Raw genomic sequence first — 17888 nt, 5'->3', positions numbered from 1 at the left:
ATTAAAAATGATGTTTAATGGTGATTAATCCAAATGAATCCACAGTAACCCTGTGATGAGTCTGATTAAACATTTTCATTAACAGCAGTAATATAGATTATATATTATTATATATTAGTGCACACTTAGCTTTTAGTATATATGTTTGTTACAAAGTTGTATTTACAGCAGAGAAGCTGAGTTAAAGACTGAAAACTATTCAAAGTCTCTTTGAATTGAAGCGTTTAACATTCTTTGTGTTTATTCTGCATTGACTTCATTATATGGTGTAAACGTCTGTTACAGGCTTAAATATAAAGTTGGAAAAATGTAACTGCAGCTATTGATCAAGTAATTGTGATTAATCAGGATTAATGACAGAAGATTGTGTCATTAATTAGTCATTTTTAATCTACTGACAGCACTAGTGTTCACTCTGGTGCCTCCAACTGTTTTACGCCCTTTCAACACCTTCGTGGTCAAAAGTGTACACGCACAAAATCTACAATAAAATCCTCACGCAGCAATAGGACAGACACACAATCCATTTATCTCTGTGTCTCAAACACACACACGTGTATTCAAAGCCTCAATTTGTTCATATTTCATCTGTTGTGTTTTTATCTTCAGCGTTTTCAGTGTTGCTGCATTTACACCAAAAATGTTTCCATTGATGAATCAGATTGATTTGAATGTGTTTCATCCATACAAATCCCTCCCTGGTGGTCACATGACTCTATAACATAACAGGAGTCATGTGACAAGAGTTTCATGCTGTAAAATGTCAAAATGGTTGAATGTGGTGGAGTAAAAATGTGAGATATCAGCTACTTTTCTTCAATATGAAATGTTTGCAGGGCCTGACAGGAAGTGGACGGACGCTCTGATCACTTCCTGTTTGCTGAAGTGGGTTTTCAGTTGTTTAGAAACCAAAGGCTTGTTTTAAAAGACAGTTTAAATGGGACTGAGGGAACGACGTGTTTGTAGTTTATATCCAACAACATCGAGCAGTTTAATCAAAGAGTTCATGTTGCTAACAGCTCACCTCTCTGCAGCAGACACAGGCTGGGATTTAAAACCAATGGGAAGATCTTTAGACCGGTCACTCTGTAAGGACACAGAGCTGGGTGGAGGTCCAGGCTGGTTCCTGTGAATAATGATGCAGCAGTGATGTGAGTGCTGAGCTGTGACATGGAGAAGAGTCATGGACAGTTAGAGATGGTCATCTCACCTCTGAGCTTTGGTCTGGCTCTCATGTTCCCCACACAGAGTGCTTTTAGAGGGAGGGGCTCCCTCCTCTCTGTCCTCACACTGATCCATGCTGCTCAATTCAGCTCACACACACTTTCTACCTGCAGAGGAAACACAAATCATTCATGTGCACATCAGCTGAAATCCTCCTTTCATCATGTGTGCTGTCCAAATATCAGCTGCTTCTTTCCTGCTTCATCTCAGTGTCAGCTGGATGCAGTCAGACAGCAGTGTGAGGCAGAGGAAGCTGCCATCAGCTGCTCTGCTATCAGTCCACTAGATGGAGCCTGAAGCACACACGATGCATTCACTGACACACTGATTCACTGTGACTGGAAGCTTCAGTCAGTCCAACACGTGTGAACAACATTTTAAACATTTCAGCTGATCCAGGATTCAAAGAGGATCAGCAGAGTTAAAGCTTCACACTAATTCTTCCTGCTGTTTGCAGAGAACTGCACACACACTGATTCACTGCTAATGAGAAGCTTCTTCCATCCAGTAATTCATCATCCATCAGCTCTGCTGCTGCTCTCAGTCCTGGACTCTGATCACAAACTAAAAGCAGCTTTTTAACTCGTGTCTGTAAGAACTCTTAGTGTTAGCTTAGCGTTAGCTTAGCGTTAGCATGCTGTGTGCTAGCTCAGCGTCAGAGCTCTGCAGGTGTCTCGTGTGTAAATATTAATCACAGTGACAGTAAAGGAGGTAAAGGGCTGTGACGTCATCACGTACGCTGCGTCCTCTGTGGGCTCTGAGTGAACTCAAAGTACAAACTACAAGTACACAAACACGAACGTAGCTCAGAGTGGCGGACACACTCGGCCTCGTTGGTCCAGCTGTGAGTCCGTTACCGTGAACTATGGAGCGGCAGATTTGTGCTGAACTAAGCTGCACACAGCTGATGTTAGCCAGGAAACATTACACACTGACTTTAATGGAGAGACCGGAAATACAAACACACACAGTTTGTTGTGTGAAGAAATCAAACACGAGCTGAACAAACAGTAAAGTTCCTAAAGACAAACTGTTAAAGGAGGAAACAAAGCAAACTTACAGTTTCTTCACACACCAACAACAAGCTCCACTCCACACCTGGACACTAAACACGGACACACAGGTGAGCTGCTTCCTGGAAGGAGGCGGGGCTCCACCTGAAACTCAGCACAGGTGGGAGGGGCTCAGCTCTGTGTGTGCTGATGTGTTAACTTTAAAAATATGCCGTCTGACTGCTCAGACTGAGTCAGAGTAAAGTTCACATGCTGACGTGTGGAGACATGAAACCTTGTTGTAGCTGCAGGTGTGAACACACTGATCCCAGATCAGCTCTGCTGTATTTGTAACATGAACATTTCTGCTGCAAAGCTTCAAATGTTCAGCATGTTTCTCTGTTTCCAGTCTATAGATCCAGTCACACTTTCTACCTTCACCTGTGCAGTAAAGACTGAGAGCAGAGCTGAAAGCAAGCGTCCAATCAGTGAGCAGCATCAACACCTGAGCTTCATTCAGACTCTGTTATTGAAGATGTTGTTGGTACAAAGTTCATCTGCTGCTCACATGAATCCATGAAAGATTTATTTCACTGAATGTTTCTTCAAAGCTCATTTCAACCTGTTGAAGTCATGAATGAAAGTGCAGACTGAGAGTGGATCACATGATGTTTGAGGTGTGTCATGTGACATGTTCAGTATTGTCACACATGTCTAGATTGTCCCTGATATCATAACTGCTCAAACACTGATGATTATATTTGAAGAATTATTCCTGATGGCAGCAAAGTTTGAATGGAGCTCTCTGTCTGTGCTGATTTGTCGCCCTCTGGAGGTCAAAGCACAAACTGCATGATGTCACTGTAACAACCACAGAGACAGGAAGTGTTTTTATGACTGAAACACTGAAATGATGCTAACGGCTGTCGTTAGGCTCACTGACAGCAGTGCTGATGTGTTCATGTCAAACACTGGCTCAGGTCAGACTCCTTCATCCTTCTCCAGCGTGAGGCTGCCCTCAGACCCACAGGAGCTCTGACCTTTGACCTCCTGACCCTAACCATTTTAGTCTTGTTGCATCTTTAAATGCAAATCCATCCAAACTGTAGCCGAGCAAAAGAAGCTGGAAGTTGTTCTATGAATGATGTTGTTGAAGGAGCTTGGAAAGAAAAGCGTCTGGACTTCTTTAAGTTGCTTGATGAGGGACATGGACGTCTTAACGCCCACTCACATCCTGGGACATTTGATCACAGGAAATCACATGATAGCGTGGGGCTAGATCTCACAATGGGTTCACCCAAAACCTTGGCTGATTGTGACCCACACCCGTTTTCATGGAGGAGGAGGAGTTTCACATCCTGAACATGTGACAGCCTGGTTTAAAGGGACCAAAAGTAACTGGACACCTGATTCAGTTCAGGTTTATTCATCCGCTCCAAACCACAGCAGCAGTCACCTCCAGGGAACCAGCTGATCCATGTAACTGGGGACAGACCACAGCCCAGAGCACTGGTTCATGATGTGTTTGTGGACTGTAGGTTGTTTGGATAGAGATGAGATGTACTCAGCAGTCTGTCTCTAATGTTTAATGAAATGTTCTGAAGATGATAATAACTTGTGATTTTCTTTTGAATGAATCTTTAATCGTGTTGTAGGGCCTCTGACTCTCATGAAGATTTTCACATCAATGTGCTTTTCACAAAGATATTAACAATGAAAATGACGTGCAGCCCTGAACTACTCATGCGTTAACTCAGCGGTTCCTAACCCCCGTGTCACGGACCGGTCCGTGAGTCGTTTGGTACCGGGCCGTGAGAGTCGAGGCTCGGTGTGAAATTGATGGTTGATAGGTTTGTAGCATAAACCTGTTCGCTGGATCGTTCAATCCAGCTACACAGCAAAGCAAGACACGAGTAGTTCTTTATGTTTCTCGTGCACGGGAGAGACCTGGACCAATGCCGTTCCTTCGCTTGACCACAGTCGCTCTCGTCCGTTCCCTCGTAACACTGTTCTTTTATTGAGGTTACATGAACATACATAGGTTCATTAACATACACGTGAACAAAGGTACCAGTCTGTATGTTATGTAGGTGTGTGTGTGTGTGTGTGTGTGTGTGTGTGTGTGTGTGTGTGTGTGTGTGTGTGGAGTCAGAGTGTGACCCCATAAACGACTTCCCTAAACCTGCTGGTCTGGAAGTCCAGCAGTTCATCTAAACAAAAGGCACTTAGACTAAAACAGACATCCTACCACAAAACAATAAGAAGGTAGCACCTCTCCCATGATCCCAGGACGTGGGTGTGAATGCCAGAACACTCTGGAGTCACACAAAGTCTTTAAAGACTACTATCATTACACAATTGGTTCTACACCTCTGAGCATATATGGTTAGATATTCCCCAATAACAATGACAATGATAAAATATAAATCCAACAATGGTTTTCAGGGTTTTTATCGTTAACTTCGTTTCCCTGGGTCTTTTCCCGTGTTGTAGTCGTGTGTCTTATTTTGAAAGAAATGTTTACGCGTTACCATAGCGACCAGAGAGCATTAAGGCTGCAGACAGGTGCATCCAACCAACATTTTATTTTCCCTTATTTGATTTATGGACCTAACTGTATGAACTGGACTTTGGCTTTAATGCTGCTCCTCTTCATCATTGCTGTGTTGCATTTCCATCATTCTGCTGCTGGATTCACTGCAGGCTTTAACAAACACTCCTTTGGGTCCAGGCCCAGCCACGTGTTTGTAAGCTGCTGTGCTCCTCACAAATAAAGCCTGAAGCAGCTCAGACTGTTAGAAGCAGCACTGAGCCCTGTTACAGTTATAGTGTTAGAGCAACGGCTGCAGCCTACAGCATTTAAACTAGCTGACAGTAAACACATCAGTCCAGATGTTACCACATTACTTTGTGATGCTGAGAGTTAAAGGAGACTGGCTGATTAAAATCCCATTCCTTACATCACCGTCCTCTGCTCTGACTGCTTTCATTTAATCACAATCAGAATACTTTTTTGATCCCCAGGGGAAATTATTTAGGTTACAGTGCAGCAGCACAAACAGGAACAAAGACACAACACACTAAGTAAGAAATAGCACAACATACACAATATATACATGCATACATATGAGTCACTTATAAGTAACATGTGAGTGCTGGGGTCTATGACAGCAGGCAGGTCTGTATTTATGTCCAGGCTGACATGAACAGCTAGTAGTTCAGGGTTCAACACTCAGGAAAGTGTGTGACCTTCCACACTGACAGAAGATGCTAAACATGACTTTAAACTGTTGTTTGTTAAAGCCTCACAGATCTGAGAGCAGGGCTCAGTGGGTACATGAGCCTTTATACATGAAGGCTTTCTGTTTCCAGGAGAGGAAACATGTGATCCAGCTGTGTTTGGTCACATGGATCTGCTCTGCATGGATCACCTGACTAAAACATGTTGTTATTATTGTTCTTACAGTCTTAAATCGGTACATCAGGCGGGTCACATGACACCCGGGGGTGACAGCAGCATCTTTCCTCTTTAGAAAGCTGCTCTCTGTCCCAGGAGCTGTTGTCACAGTAACAGCAGGAACAGGAAGTCACATGCTCTCTGCTCTGTGATTGGCTGCTTCTTATCTCAGCTTCCTGCAGAGGGTGGGGTCTGCTGATAACGCACACCAACAGAAGTGTGACTTTCACTTCCTGTTTATTGCTGTTGTTCTTAAAGCTCTCAGGCGATGCTGCAGCGCCCCCTGCTGACACAAACTCCTCCCTCTGTCTCAGAGGTCACAGGTCAGCCTGCTGCAGAGGGTCTGCCTGTTCATGGACTTCCTGTTACAGAGACGGGTCTCAGCGTCAACACTGGTTTCTGATTGGACGGTGTGGAAACCGAGCTTCCTCCAGCCGAGTGATGTGTGGATTCATCACTCTCTGTGGATCAGTGTAAGTCTGTGTGTGGGTCAGCTGCAGGACTTGTTTGACCTTTGACCCTGGCAGACAGAGCTGGTTACTGCTGTGTGACTCCTGCCGTCGCTCCACTTTAAATTTTACTTAAAATAAGTCCTGACATGGCCCCGCCCCCTCTGACCTGCTGCTCCTGGATGTGCTGAGGACACAGCGGAGGCTCAGAGGGGGCGGGGCTTTTCCCGTGGCGGTAACCAAACTGCATTAGGTCGCTGCACTGCCAGTGTTTAACCACACCTCTTCTGACTGACCTTTGACCTCTGACATGTTGATTCGATCCTTATTTAATGACGTCTTTTATCTAGTGATTTAATTCTGTGTATTTATATGTGATGGTGTTCCTGCGTTCAGCCTCAGCTGATATCCACAGACGCTCCTATTGGCTGGTTTTAAAAACACATTTTTCCATTAAAGAGACTCTTTTAAAAACACGTCTGCCTGAAATTCACATTTCATTTATTTTGGGGGATTTTAACAGAGAGATAGAACTTTATGAATCCCTCATGTTTATCCTCCAGGAAATCCAGTTTGTAGCAGCAGAACACCGACAAACTTTTACACAGCACAGAATTAGGATATCAAATAAAGGGGAATAAGAGAATATGAATATAAGCATAAATATGTACATATATACACAGACCTCACACAGAGACAGCAGCTACACTGTGTGTGGATGTGATCCACAGTCACAGCTGTGGGTTTCAGTCAGTGTGTCTCTAACTTCATGGTCACATTTCAAAGCTTATTGGAGCCAGAAGATGTTCAAGTAAAAGATTTATTGCTGTACTCGTCTACCAGGATAACAGGAGGTTCATAAAGCTGTGTAATACTTCAGCTTTACATCATGCAGTAGTAGTTTATTAAACCCCCCAAAATATGACTATCCAGAGTTGGGACCAGGAAGCAGAGTTGCAGTCTTACACGCCTCTCTGCAGCTTCTCTCCTCCTGCTACCCCCCCAAAAACCCATCTCCATAGAGACTGTGTCAGCTCCCAAACAGACAAAAAACAAACTAAAAACCAGCAACAAACAACTTAAACATAAACAATCACAAAGAAAGAACAATACAGTATCCACATCTGAACCAAAGAGTAAAACAGTGAAATGTGGATTATTAAACATTAGGTCTCTCTCCTCCAAGTCTCTGTTAGTACATGTTAGTAAAAACATTTCTGCATTTTACCCATATTTTATTTTTAACTCAAAATCAAAGATTCCAGATTCTCCTACATGTTGGTTTTGAATCAGATAGGACGACAGATTTCAGGTGGCCCTGTGTCTTTCTCTATTACATTTGCCACTGTGTAACTCAAAGTTATTTAAGGACTAGTTTATTTCAATGGATGAGTTTACTGACTGACGCGCAGAAGAAATAGTTCTTTATGGAGCCTAGATGGTGTGAATGATGAGACCAAAGACTGCAATATCTTGTACCAAAAATATATTGAATAAATGGAGGAAAGGGGAAATGGAACAAAATAATTAACACAACACACAACATAAATGCCCACAATTAAATAATAAATCAATGCTGTGATTTTTCTGTGCAAAAGTCCTTTTTGGTCCTCTTCTTTTTAAAGTTCACTTTTAAGGTATTCCTCCTTAGAGTCCAGCTTCATACAAATGGGGAAATATGTCCGTAATCCAAAGACGGCTAAGTGGGGGAAAGAGGGGAAACAAAGAATGGTCCTACCGGCTCGCCACTTCAATATGAAGAAGATCAATTCAAAGGGAGGGAACAAAACCTGACCTGTAGGTCAGAAAAACGTCCATTAGCACATCAAGTTCGATTCAGTTTACCGGTAAACAAATATATTTTTCTGCAAGCCTATGTAACAATGCAAATCATCATCAACCAATGTACAACAGTTAAATTATTAATTATCTTGGCTACGTAGCTTAATCTATACATTCCAGTAGCGTTCGCTACAAACAATACAAAAACAACAATAAAGGAAAACAGCTGTCTAACAGACAGCATAGCCGAATTCAAGGCAACACATAACAATAATCATTCAATCGCACTTTGTTTCAAAGTAAGCCCATTAAAATGCTTAAGTAAATAAAAGTGTTCAAAAACAGCGGTTTTTGAGCCGGAGTTCTGCTCGCGGTGGGAACGCCGCCGCACAAAGTCATTTTTTAATCGCGAAAACGATCGACTGGTTACTGACAACCAAAAGGTTGTTTTTGGTAGATATTAAAGATCATGGGTGGGCGGGGCAAATGGAGCAGTTTTCTACAGTCGAGTAAAATTCCAGGAAAGAGCTGGGTGTGGCTTCCTTTAAATCACATGATCAACAGCTTTAAGATGGAGGCAACTCGCTCAGTGTTTCCTGTTTCATTCTTAGACTGTGGCGATGGTAAGTAGCAGCTTTTCACTTGTTACCTGGCATCTTTTCAGCCACCAATGATAGTCATTGTATGTTATCAACATTTCACTAACTATGTTTTCTCTCATGTTTAAAATAGGCCGACCAAGAGCAAAATAGGTATGTCTGCAGACTCTGCTGTAGCCAAAGTTATCAGATCTCCTGTGTTTTTAAATCCTTAACTGCTCGATCATTATCATTTTAGAAGACAACAATTTCTCAAAGGAGGTTCAAAACTAATGCCTACAAGATTACCAAGAGGATGGTTCGGGGCTCTTACATGACTCCGGGAAGTCAACACTTGGTGGATGAGGTGTGTTACCTTTGACACTTTTAAGACAGTCCTGTTTATCACTACTAACAATAAGCAAATATGTTTTCACTCAACAGATCCTTCACAGCATGTTGTTTCTGGGCAAAATCAACAACATCCCCTTTTCTCCAGAAGAAATCTTCCCTAATCCTTTTGTTTTGGGTTCTTTAATGAGAAGATATCCCAGGCCTTTTAAGTTGTATTCGACTCAGCTTCCCAGGCGAAGTCCCTTCTCCTGTGTGCTCGACATGGTAAGATAACTCTTCTCACATTTTCAGTCAATCTGACAAACTTCCAGTTTTTAGGAAAGTATAATGCAAAGTGCTTTTTTACTGAGAAATCCAAAGAAAATCCATACTGTACCTTATACTTCAACATATGCTTCTAGCTATACTTCTCCACCAAACACAGAGACTGCAGGAGAGCTGGAGACTTGCTTCAGAATTTGTTAGTTCTAAATAATGTCTAACAGACTCATTATTGGAGATGCTTACAGTCTTCAAGGCGTATATGATGCTGTCACTGTGTAGCTGCTGGATCTGTTAAGTCAGCTCAAAGACTCTAAATTCAGCGTGTTTTGACAGCCCGGCATAGCAAAATAGAAAAAAAAAGGTCAATTAGCAAATTTAATTATAAATTAGTGAGAACAAAGATGGATTTTTGCTTATTGATTTAAAATTAAATAGATTTTTGTGACTTGTTTCACCCCCTATCTTAAAATGTCTAAACCAAAAGCATCCAATGGTCCTGCATAGTTAAACAAGTCAAGCAGCGAAACAAACATGTTGATCAACTTTCTATGAAAAACAACTATATAATCAGGTGCAACACTTTGACCAGATCTGTAACTGTTTTCAGATCGTCCTGCAAAATAACTCAGAGAATGAAGAGCAAATAAAGCAGAGTCTGCAAGATCTCCTCACAGACTTGGACTTAGAAGAGAATAATAAAAAAACAGCTTTCGTCTCGTCCACCATCTGCATTTCTCAAAAATCCCAAACCAACAAATCAGAAAGGTACTGCGGAGTCTCCATGTCCACCAAAGGTCCTAACGCTGGGAAAAGTATGATTGCTGCCTCCTGTCTTAGCAAATGGCATAAATATGTATCTGGTGCGGTGATGACCTATTATCCAAACACAGTCCAGAAAGATTACTTTGATGGAACAATTGAAGTACCTGGAAATATCAGGTGTGAGGCTTTTTGTCTCCGTGATGGTGCCAGAATGAAGCCTTGCAGATCATGTAAGAATTTGTTTGGCTTGAACACAGAAGACCTCAGAGAGTGGCCATATGGTAACTGTGCTGAAGCTGAGAGCCTGAGCAATTTGCTTGAAAATGAGAGAGAAGTTGAAACACATGTGGATGAATACTCAGCTGAAAAGGACAACAGGCAGAGAGCTGAGGATGAGGTTGGTAGGGTTCTTAGAACTGTGTTGCAAAGGATTCGGTTTAACTGGACAGGTGAATTTTACAACCCAGAACAAGAGTGAGATTTCATGAAATCATTTGCATTCATCATTCTGATAAATCAAAGATTCTCTGCTCTGACAGCATCTGTGTGGATTTTCTGTAATCACAGAGACGTGTATAAGCATGTTTACTTTCCATCTCCATGTAATTGTCACATTTAATAATTAAAACTGGCTTCTATGGGTTTTTGTTTGTTTGCTTACATATCTAGTGTTTAATGCAATATGAAGCATTATCAGACAGCATTTATTGGGAAGAATCCCATATTTATACTGGTCTGTACCCAGGGTACACAGAAAATAAAAACACATGTTTTCTTATTATGATCCCAACTATAATTTACTTAAGCAAAAGCACTACATGTGTAGTTATAATATTTATAGCAGTTACTGTTGAGCTTTAAATTTATCATCTTAAATGTTTATATGCTGATTATATTGCTTTATATAAGAAAGGCCTAACTCTGAGTACACTCTGTGCCAAAAAGTGCTGACAGGAAACTGCATGCTTTTGCAGAAACGTGCTTTTGCAGCTAGAAAGTGAAGCTGATATATATCAGTTTTAATTAGTTTTTACCAACTGCTTGCTAGGGCAATCCCACGAGTTTGGTGTTTTTGTATTGAACATGATTCCAAGTGCTTTCTATAACACATAGCAGAGGTGCCACAACAAAGACTGAGAAGAGGACAGGAAGAGACAGTGAAAGAGATGCACTCCTTCGCCATTCATGTTAAAGCGTTGCATAGCTTTAATTTTAGAGAGTGTTGCATAACTTCAGTCATTTTTCTACCACAGGTGAAGCCAAGAATTGTGAAGCTCTCTTTTGGCCAAATACCAGAATCTGTAAGAAGAAGAAAAAACAAACAATCAAATAGGTCATTATTAAGAGGACAACAATCTCTTGATGATTATCCACAGTGTCTTTGATAACTGTGAGATACAAACTGTCAAGGATATACACATCCCAGCAAACAATAGCTGTGTTTGACTAAAGCGATTAATAACAAGGACAGAGCTACAATCACTACAGTCAAACATAAAGGGCTTAATCCTGAATCCAAGTCTGAGCTGTGATGCCGTTGGTGCTGAAAGCTGCTCAGATCCTGAAGCTGCACGTTTTGTCTCTCTCTAACCAAACCAGCAGCAAAAGAAGACACATTTCGCTTGACATAAACATTGTCATGAATTCCCTCTTACTTTTGCTGGTTTGCTTCCACCACCATTAAAACACACACAGAAAAACAACACAGCACAGCTCTCTGCCTCTCTCAGTGTACTTTAAGAACACCGTTTCCCATCTCAAATCTCTGTTTTTGGCATTATTCGCTTGCTTGTTATGAAGCAGTCTACCGTTGTTTACAGCCATTTTTTTTTAATGACTTCCGACAAGACAGCCTCATTTCTGCTGTTCAATACCAAATTTTATTTATTTTTTTCAAATTAAGTGAAACTGCAAAATGCTCTGCTGTGTCTCTATTAAAACCTCTTATTAAAACCTCTGAATCACTTCAGCAGCATCAGCCAATGTACATTTGTTGAGTCGTGGTTCTCGTCTGCTTTTGTTCTACTGCAGAATAATATTTTTAAGGTTATCTACTGTAAAAAGCTAGGCCAGGAAAATCTGCTTCATGGTTTTGTGTTTTATCCTCAGTTACTTTGACACAAAAGCATCTGCTGTGATGCTCACACCTCTGATGAAGTTTCACAAGTGTCAGTACTGATAAATGATCAGAATTATAATGTTTCTGACTCTCTGAGTAAGAATTAAATGGAATCTAATTGGGACCTTGTGAATTGGAATTGAACAGGTTCTAGAAATCAGTGATGATACTCAGCTCCAATACCCACCTATGATATTAGGCTTACGAACGCTGACTGGGTTTCATTTACCAGCTTTTTATGTTCTTCCTGCAGTTTCCTCCCCACATCACTCATCTTAACTTTTTTCCAGTCCTCCTCAGTCTAAACAGAACACACAACAATACAAAGAAAAGCTCAGGTGATTGATCTCTAACACTAGGCATCCCCAGTCTTATTCTTAGCAGTCTAACTTCTCACCATATCTTTGAAGGCCTCTCCATTGTAGTAGCGCTTGGATGCTGGATACTCTATCGTTTTGTCACATAGTTCCAGGAAACTGGAAGCCACCAGATGCAGCTCCTCTCCGTCATAGCCGTACAGCTTTTTGTCCTCACGCGTCATCAGCACAAGCTCGTCACATGGACATGAGGTGCCCTTTACCACACCAATAACCTGCATTTTTACAATCTCGGGAAGGTAGAATTTTCCCCAGGCGTTAACTTCATCATCATCATCCCCGTTGTATTTGGTGTTCTCAAGCTCTTCTATCCACAGGTCAGCACCACTTGGCTTCTTCAGGTGAACGCACATGCTTTTGTTTTTGGAAACAAAATCTTTCACCCATTTCAGGTACTTTTCACCTGGAAACAAGCAGACAAGGAAATATGGATGAATGTAGAAGTGTTGGAAAAGACAAATAGCAAGGTTATCCTACAGCAGTTTGTGAAAATGTTGTATCTTGAAATAAGCAGGCAAAATGAGGATCTCACTTATCTCATATGTTCTGACTACCGACTTTCTTCAGTTAAAGGACAAAAAAAGGGCACACTGGAGGCTGACAGAGTGTGCAATGGTGGGAATCATTTTGCAGAACTCACTAAAGTTTGTTTCTCCTGGAACAAGCTTTTTACACTTCGGCAAATGAAAATACTGTGTTAAACTAAAAAAGAGCACCAGACCAAGGTCTACAGTACTAACAGAAAAGCATGCCGTTACCTGTTGCCTGTCGACACAGCTGCTGATCTTCCTCACCAAAAAAATGAGGATCCCTGAAAGGAATAGAAAGGTTATGTTAAAATGAATGACTGTCACGGTGATCATGGGAAGCTCCGAAATATCACAACAATAGCTACGAAATCACAAAATGCAGTGTGATGTCTGTAAGCACCAAACATGACATCTCTGCAAATTCATCTTGAAACATGTAGGTACCTCACACGTACAGCTGCAGCCATCTCAGCCATTTATCACTGTGGCTGCCAAGTGGCTGCCACTTCACAAGCGCATGGCACAACATAGAAGAGCCACCTCCACAGGACAAGACTCAGCAGTCCATCTGCATCTTAAGGATAAAGGACACTCTTTCGAGGATGCTAATGTTCACATTTTGGGCAGAGAGGACAGATGGTTTGAAAGAGGAGTGAAAGAAGCATCTATGTCCACTGTGAGCGACCATCTTTGAACAGAGGCGGTGGTTTACGACACCAACTCTCTGCCATCTATAATCCAGTTTTGAGATCCTTCCCAGACGCCTTAACGCCCACTCACATCCTGGGCCATCTGACCTCAGGAATTCGCATGATAAGGTGGGGCCAGGTTTCACAATGAACTCACCCGAAACTGGCTGATTGGGACCCACACCCAGTTTCACACCTTGGCTCAGGCGATTAGAGGATCATCAGGGGGTCCTTTTGTCCCTCTGTGGGGGGTCACTCCCACTAGGTTTATATCTGGGACTCTCCACCATTTGACCTTAGAACTGAAGAAGCTTCTCGGATGAGAGGTGAAACGTCTTCAAGTAACTTAAAGAAGTCCAGACGCTTTTCTTTGCAAGCTCCTTTGACTACGATGACCTGGATGACTGAGAACCTTCACAGACATAAGGTGAATGTGACAAACAAAGCGCCTTCTTGTTCTCTGTGATAATGTAAAGTTATTAATGAAAAAACAAACGAGTAAAAAACGGACTGGAAACATGTCTTCAATCAAAACTCGACAAAAACAAAGAAACAGCCTCACTTCTCTGCGACGCTCCCTAAAAATGACGTTACGTGTTACGTACCAGAGATTTCTATACAGCCCTTTATCAAGCCGAGAGAAAGTGACGCAAAACCCTCCAACTAATAATGACTAGCAGAGAGGCTCAGCTGAGTGTAGTTACCTGGTTTGCAGACGCATACAGACGTTTCCTGTCCTCTCGGACGCAGCTGTGATAGAACATGTGGTGCATTACCGCCACCAACTGGCTTGGAGTGAGGACCGGAAATCGCTCATGCCAAATCAAAAAAAAAAAAACATAAAGAAAGATTAAGTGAAGAGATAAATGAATACATTAAATCAAGAAGAAAAAAACCCACCACCGGACATATACATCCTCATATCCTTCTGTACAAATGAGTTTGTTTTAGAAACTGAAAAAAGCCACAAAACCTTCACATCTAGAAATCCTTTGCAGTAAAACTTGTTTTTTGGCAGGTTCCACAGGTTTTGAATCAGCTTTCTTCTTTATTCCTGATAATTTTGACAATGAAAAAGAACATGTTCTATAGGGCTTTGGAGTTGACGTCACGCCGCAATGCATTGTGGGAGCGCGGCACCATTTTCGAGGTCTACGAATCAAAACAAACACACTGTGTTGGAACGACGATTACAAGATGCTTAAAAGCAGCTCAAAAGAGAACGGACTGTATAGAGACCGATTGCGTCCAGAGGCGAAGCGGCGGTACTTGCAGAAAATAGCGTGCAGTGGAAATGTGGACCCGTATGAAATACGGCCGTGGAGTAGAAACCCTGAAGACGTAGCCTGATATATTTTCGTACCTTATCTGTGGAGTCAGCGCGTACAAGTCGTCATTCAAACAAAGGTAAGTCAGCTCGAGTACTGCGTGTGAAATGCGTTTGATTTCCCTGCAAACATTCACATTAGTGCAGCATAAATTCATTCATGAGGGGAAATTACAGTGAGAACATGTGGAGGCTGTTAGAGGGAGAAGATAGTGAGTTCAGTGCAGGGCTGTGCAGAGAGGTTTAAAGGGGCGGGTGCTCAAAGTTAAAAAGGGGCACATTGAACCAGGCTGAATAACAACAACACACATTCATCAAGAATCTAATATGGGCAGGGCAGGGCTGTGTTGGTCTGAGACTGTAGACATTAAAAAGTCCACAGGAGAGATGGTAGCTGATTAAACAAGTGTCATGAGATAATAACAAAATGCAAAGATTGGTGACAGCGCTTGGAACCATAAGGCAACAAAAAACTATGTATGTAAAAAAAAAAAAAAAAAAAAAAAAAAATATATATATATATATATATATATATATATACACACAGTGGGGCAAAAAAGTATTTAGTCAGCCACCGATTGTGCAAGTTCCCCCACTTAAAATGATGACAGAGGTCAGTAATTTGCACCAGAGGTACACTTCAACTGTGAGAGACAGAATGTGAAAAAAAAATCCATGAATTCACATGGTAGGATTTGTAAAGAATTTATCCGTAAATCAGGGTGGAAAATAAGTATTTGGTCACCTCAAACATGGAAAATCTCTGGCTCTCACAGACCTGTAACGTCTTCTGTAAGAAGCTTTTCTGTCCCCCACTCGTTACCTGTATGAATGGCACCTGTTTGAACTCATCATCTGTATAAAAGACACCTGTCCACAGCCTCAAACAGTCAGACTCCAAACTCCGCCATGGCCAAGACCAAAGAGCTTTTGAAGGACACCAGGAAAAGTATTGTAGACCTGCACCAGACTGGGAAGAGTGAATCTACAATAGGCAAGCAGCTTGGTGTGAAGAAATCAACTGTGGGAGCAATCATCAGAAAATGGAAGACATACAAGACCACTGATAATCTCCCACGATCTGGGGCTCCACGCAAGATCTCATCCCGTGGGGTCAAAATGATCATGAGAACGGTGAGGAAAGATCCCAGAACCACACGGGGGGACCTGGTGAATGACCTGCAGAGAGCTGGGACCAAAGTAACAAAGGTCACCATCAGTAACACACTACAACGGCAGGGAATCAAATCCCGCAGTGCCAGACGTGTTCCGCTGCTGAAGCCAGTGCATGTCCAGGCCCGTCTGAAGTTTGCCAGAGAGCACATGGATGATACAGCAGAGGATTGGGAGAATGTCATGTGGTCAGATGAAACCAAAGTAGAACTTTTTGGTATAAACTCAACTCGTCGTGTTTGGAGGAAGAAGAATACTGAGTTGCATCCCAAGAACACCATACCTACTGTGAAGCATGGGGGTGGAAAGATCATGCTATGGGGCTGTTTTTCTGCCAGGGGGACAGGACGACTGATCCGTGTTAAGGACAGAATGAATGGGGCCATGTATCGTGAGATTTTGAGCCAAAACCTCCTTCCATCAGTGAGAACTTTGAAGATGAAACGAGGCTGGGTCTTCCAACATGACAATGATCCAAAACACACCGCCCGGGCAACAAAGGAGTGGCTCCGTAAGAAGCATTTGAAAGTCCTGGAGTGGCCTAGCCAGTCTCCAGACCTCAACCCCATAGAAAATCTGTGGCGGGAGTTGAAAGTCCGTGTTGCTCGGCAACAGCCCCAAAACATCACTGCTCTCGAGAAGATCTGCATGGAGGAATGGGCCAAAATACCAGCTACTGTGTGTGCAAACCTGGTAAAGACCTATAGTAAACATTTGACCTCTGTTATTGCCAACAAAGGTTATGTTACAAAGTATTGAGTTGTATTTTTGTTATTGACCAAATACTTATTTTCCACCCTGATTTACGAATAAATTCTTTACAAATCCTACCATGTGGATTCATGGATTTTTTTTTTTCACATTCTGTCTCTCACAGTTGAAGTGTACCTCTGGTGCAAATTACTGACCTCTGTGCAAGTTCCCCCACCTAAAATGATGACAATCGGTGGCTGACTAAATACTTTTTTGCCCCACTGTCAGCAATCAATCAGAAAATCATTGGTTCATATTACAATTAAATATGAACAGGCTCCTTAGATGTAAGCAGTTCAGATCTGATGTCATTTACATTCTTCACACAGCACATTCGTCCAGGCTGACAGGTAAACATAGAACTAATCTCAGGTAACATGACTCATAGTAGAGATCCAGTAAGAAAGATTGCAGGCTCTAATATTATTACCACACAATCCAAGGACACACCAACAGCTCAGATTTGTAGAACTATTTAAACAAATGTCTTCTGAATATTCAATTCAGGTTCACAGTGGGGGGGGTTCGTGGAATTTTTTAAATAAAGTCTGCAACACAGAAAGAGCTGTGATCAAGCTATTTATTACTGCGCCAACACACATCAAACATCACAGTTCAGTCATGTCAGCGCTGCCACAGAGGTCGTGCTCCTCCTCCTTTACGCCTTCCAAGGAAGAGGGAGGAAGTTACAAACTGATCCTACCACACTTCACGTGTCTCGCTATGAAACCTAACGCATCAATGGTTGTGCTGTTTTGTGCCCTTGGCCTTATCAGCACCTGTAAAGGGAGTTGTTTTCTCAAACTGCTGAAGTAAGTTCATCTAGTTTTAGCAACTTTCACTGAACAGTAACAGTGTCACAACTAAGCACATGCATAAGCACTTAAACACTTTAAATGAGAATAACAGAACATTTCTATTACAGAGGCTGGAACCTGTCCCAGTAGTAGGTAGAGCACACCTGGACAGGTCACCAGTCTGTCAGAGGACTAACACAGAGACAGACATCAGAGTAACAAATCTATTTAAAATTAATGTAAGTTTGCTGCAGCTGTATG

General features: G+C 42.0%; 2 protein-coding genes across 4 annotated transcripts in view; one reads left to right on the top strand and one right to left on the bottom strand.

Annotated features, from left to right (window-relative positions):
• LOC147337064 (protein NLRC3-like) overlaps positions 1-1536 on the bottom strand; it is a 280764-nt gene extending 279228 nt beyond the window's left edge. For all 3 annotated transcript variants that reach the window (XM_086285728.1, XM_086285729.1, XM_086285730.1), the window contains exons 1-2: positions 1211-1536; positions 1025-1126 (exon numbers count right to left, since the gene is read on the bottom strand). In XM_086285728.1, coding sequence (XP_086141854.1) covers positions 1025-1126; positions 1211-1299 — 191 coding nt within the window. In that variant the 5' untranslated portion in view covers positions 1300-1536. The remainder of the gene's footprint in view (positions 1-1024; positions 1127-1210) is intronic.
• Positions 1537-8452: 6916 nt separating this feature from the next.
• Positions 8453-10504, top strand: LOC147337063 (uncharacterized). Its single transcript, XM_086285722.1, has 4 exons — positions 8453-8656; positions 8742-8849; positions 8927-9100; positions 9708-10504. The coding sequence occupies exons 2-4, from the start codon at positions 8799-8801 to the stop codon at positions 10338-10340; spliced, it is 858 nt and encodes a 285-aa protein (XP_086141848.1). The 5' UTR covers positions 8453-8656; positions 8742-8798; the 3' UTR covers positions 10341-10504.
• Positions 10505-17888: the final 7384 nt, after the last annotated feature.

This window comes from Aulonocara sp. 'chitande type north' Nkhata Bay, linkage group LG3 (assembly GCF_057382095.1).
Source record: "Aulonocara sp. 'chitande type north' Nkhata Bay isolate Kocher_YH1m ecotype deep benthic linkage group LG3, A_spYH_male_GT1.1, whole genome shotgun sequence".
Lineage (NCBI taxonomy): Eukaryota > Metazoa > Chordata > Actinopteri > Cichliformes > Cichlidae > Aulonocara > Aulonocara sp. 'chitande type north' Nkhata Bay.
Note: the sequence above shows the minus strand (reverse complement) of the source record. Positions and strands in the feature narration are given on the sequence as shown.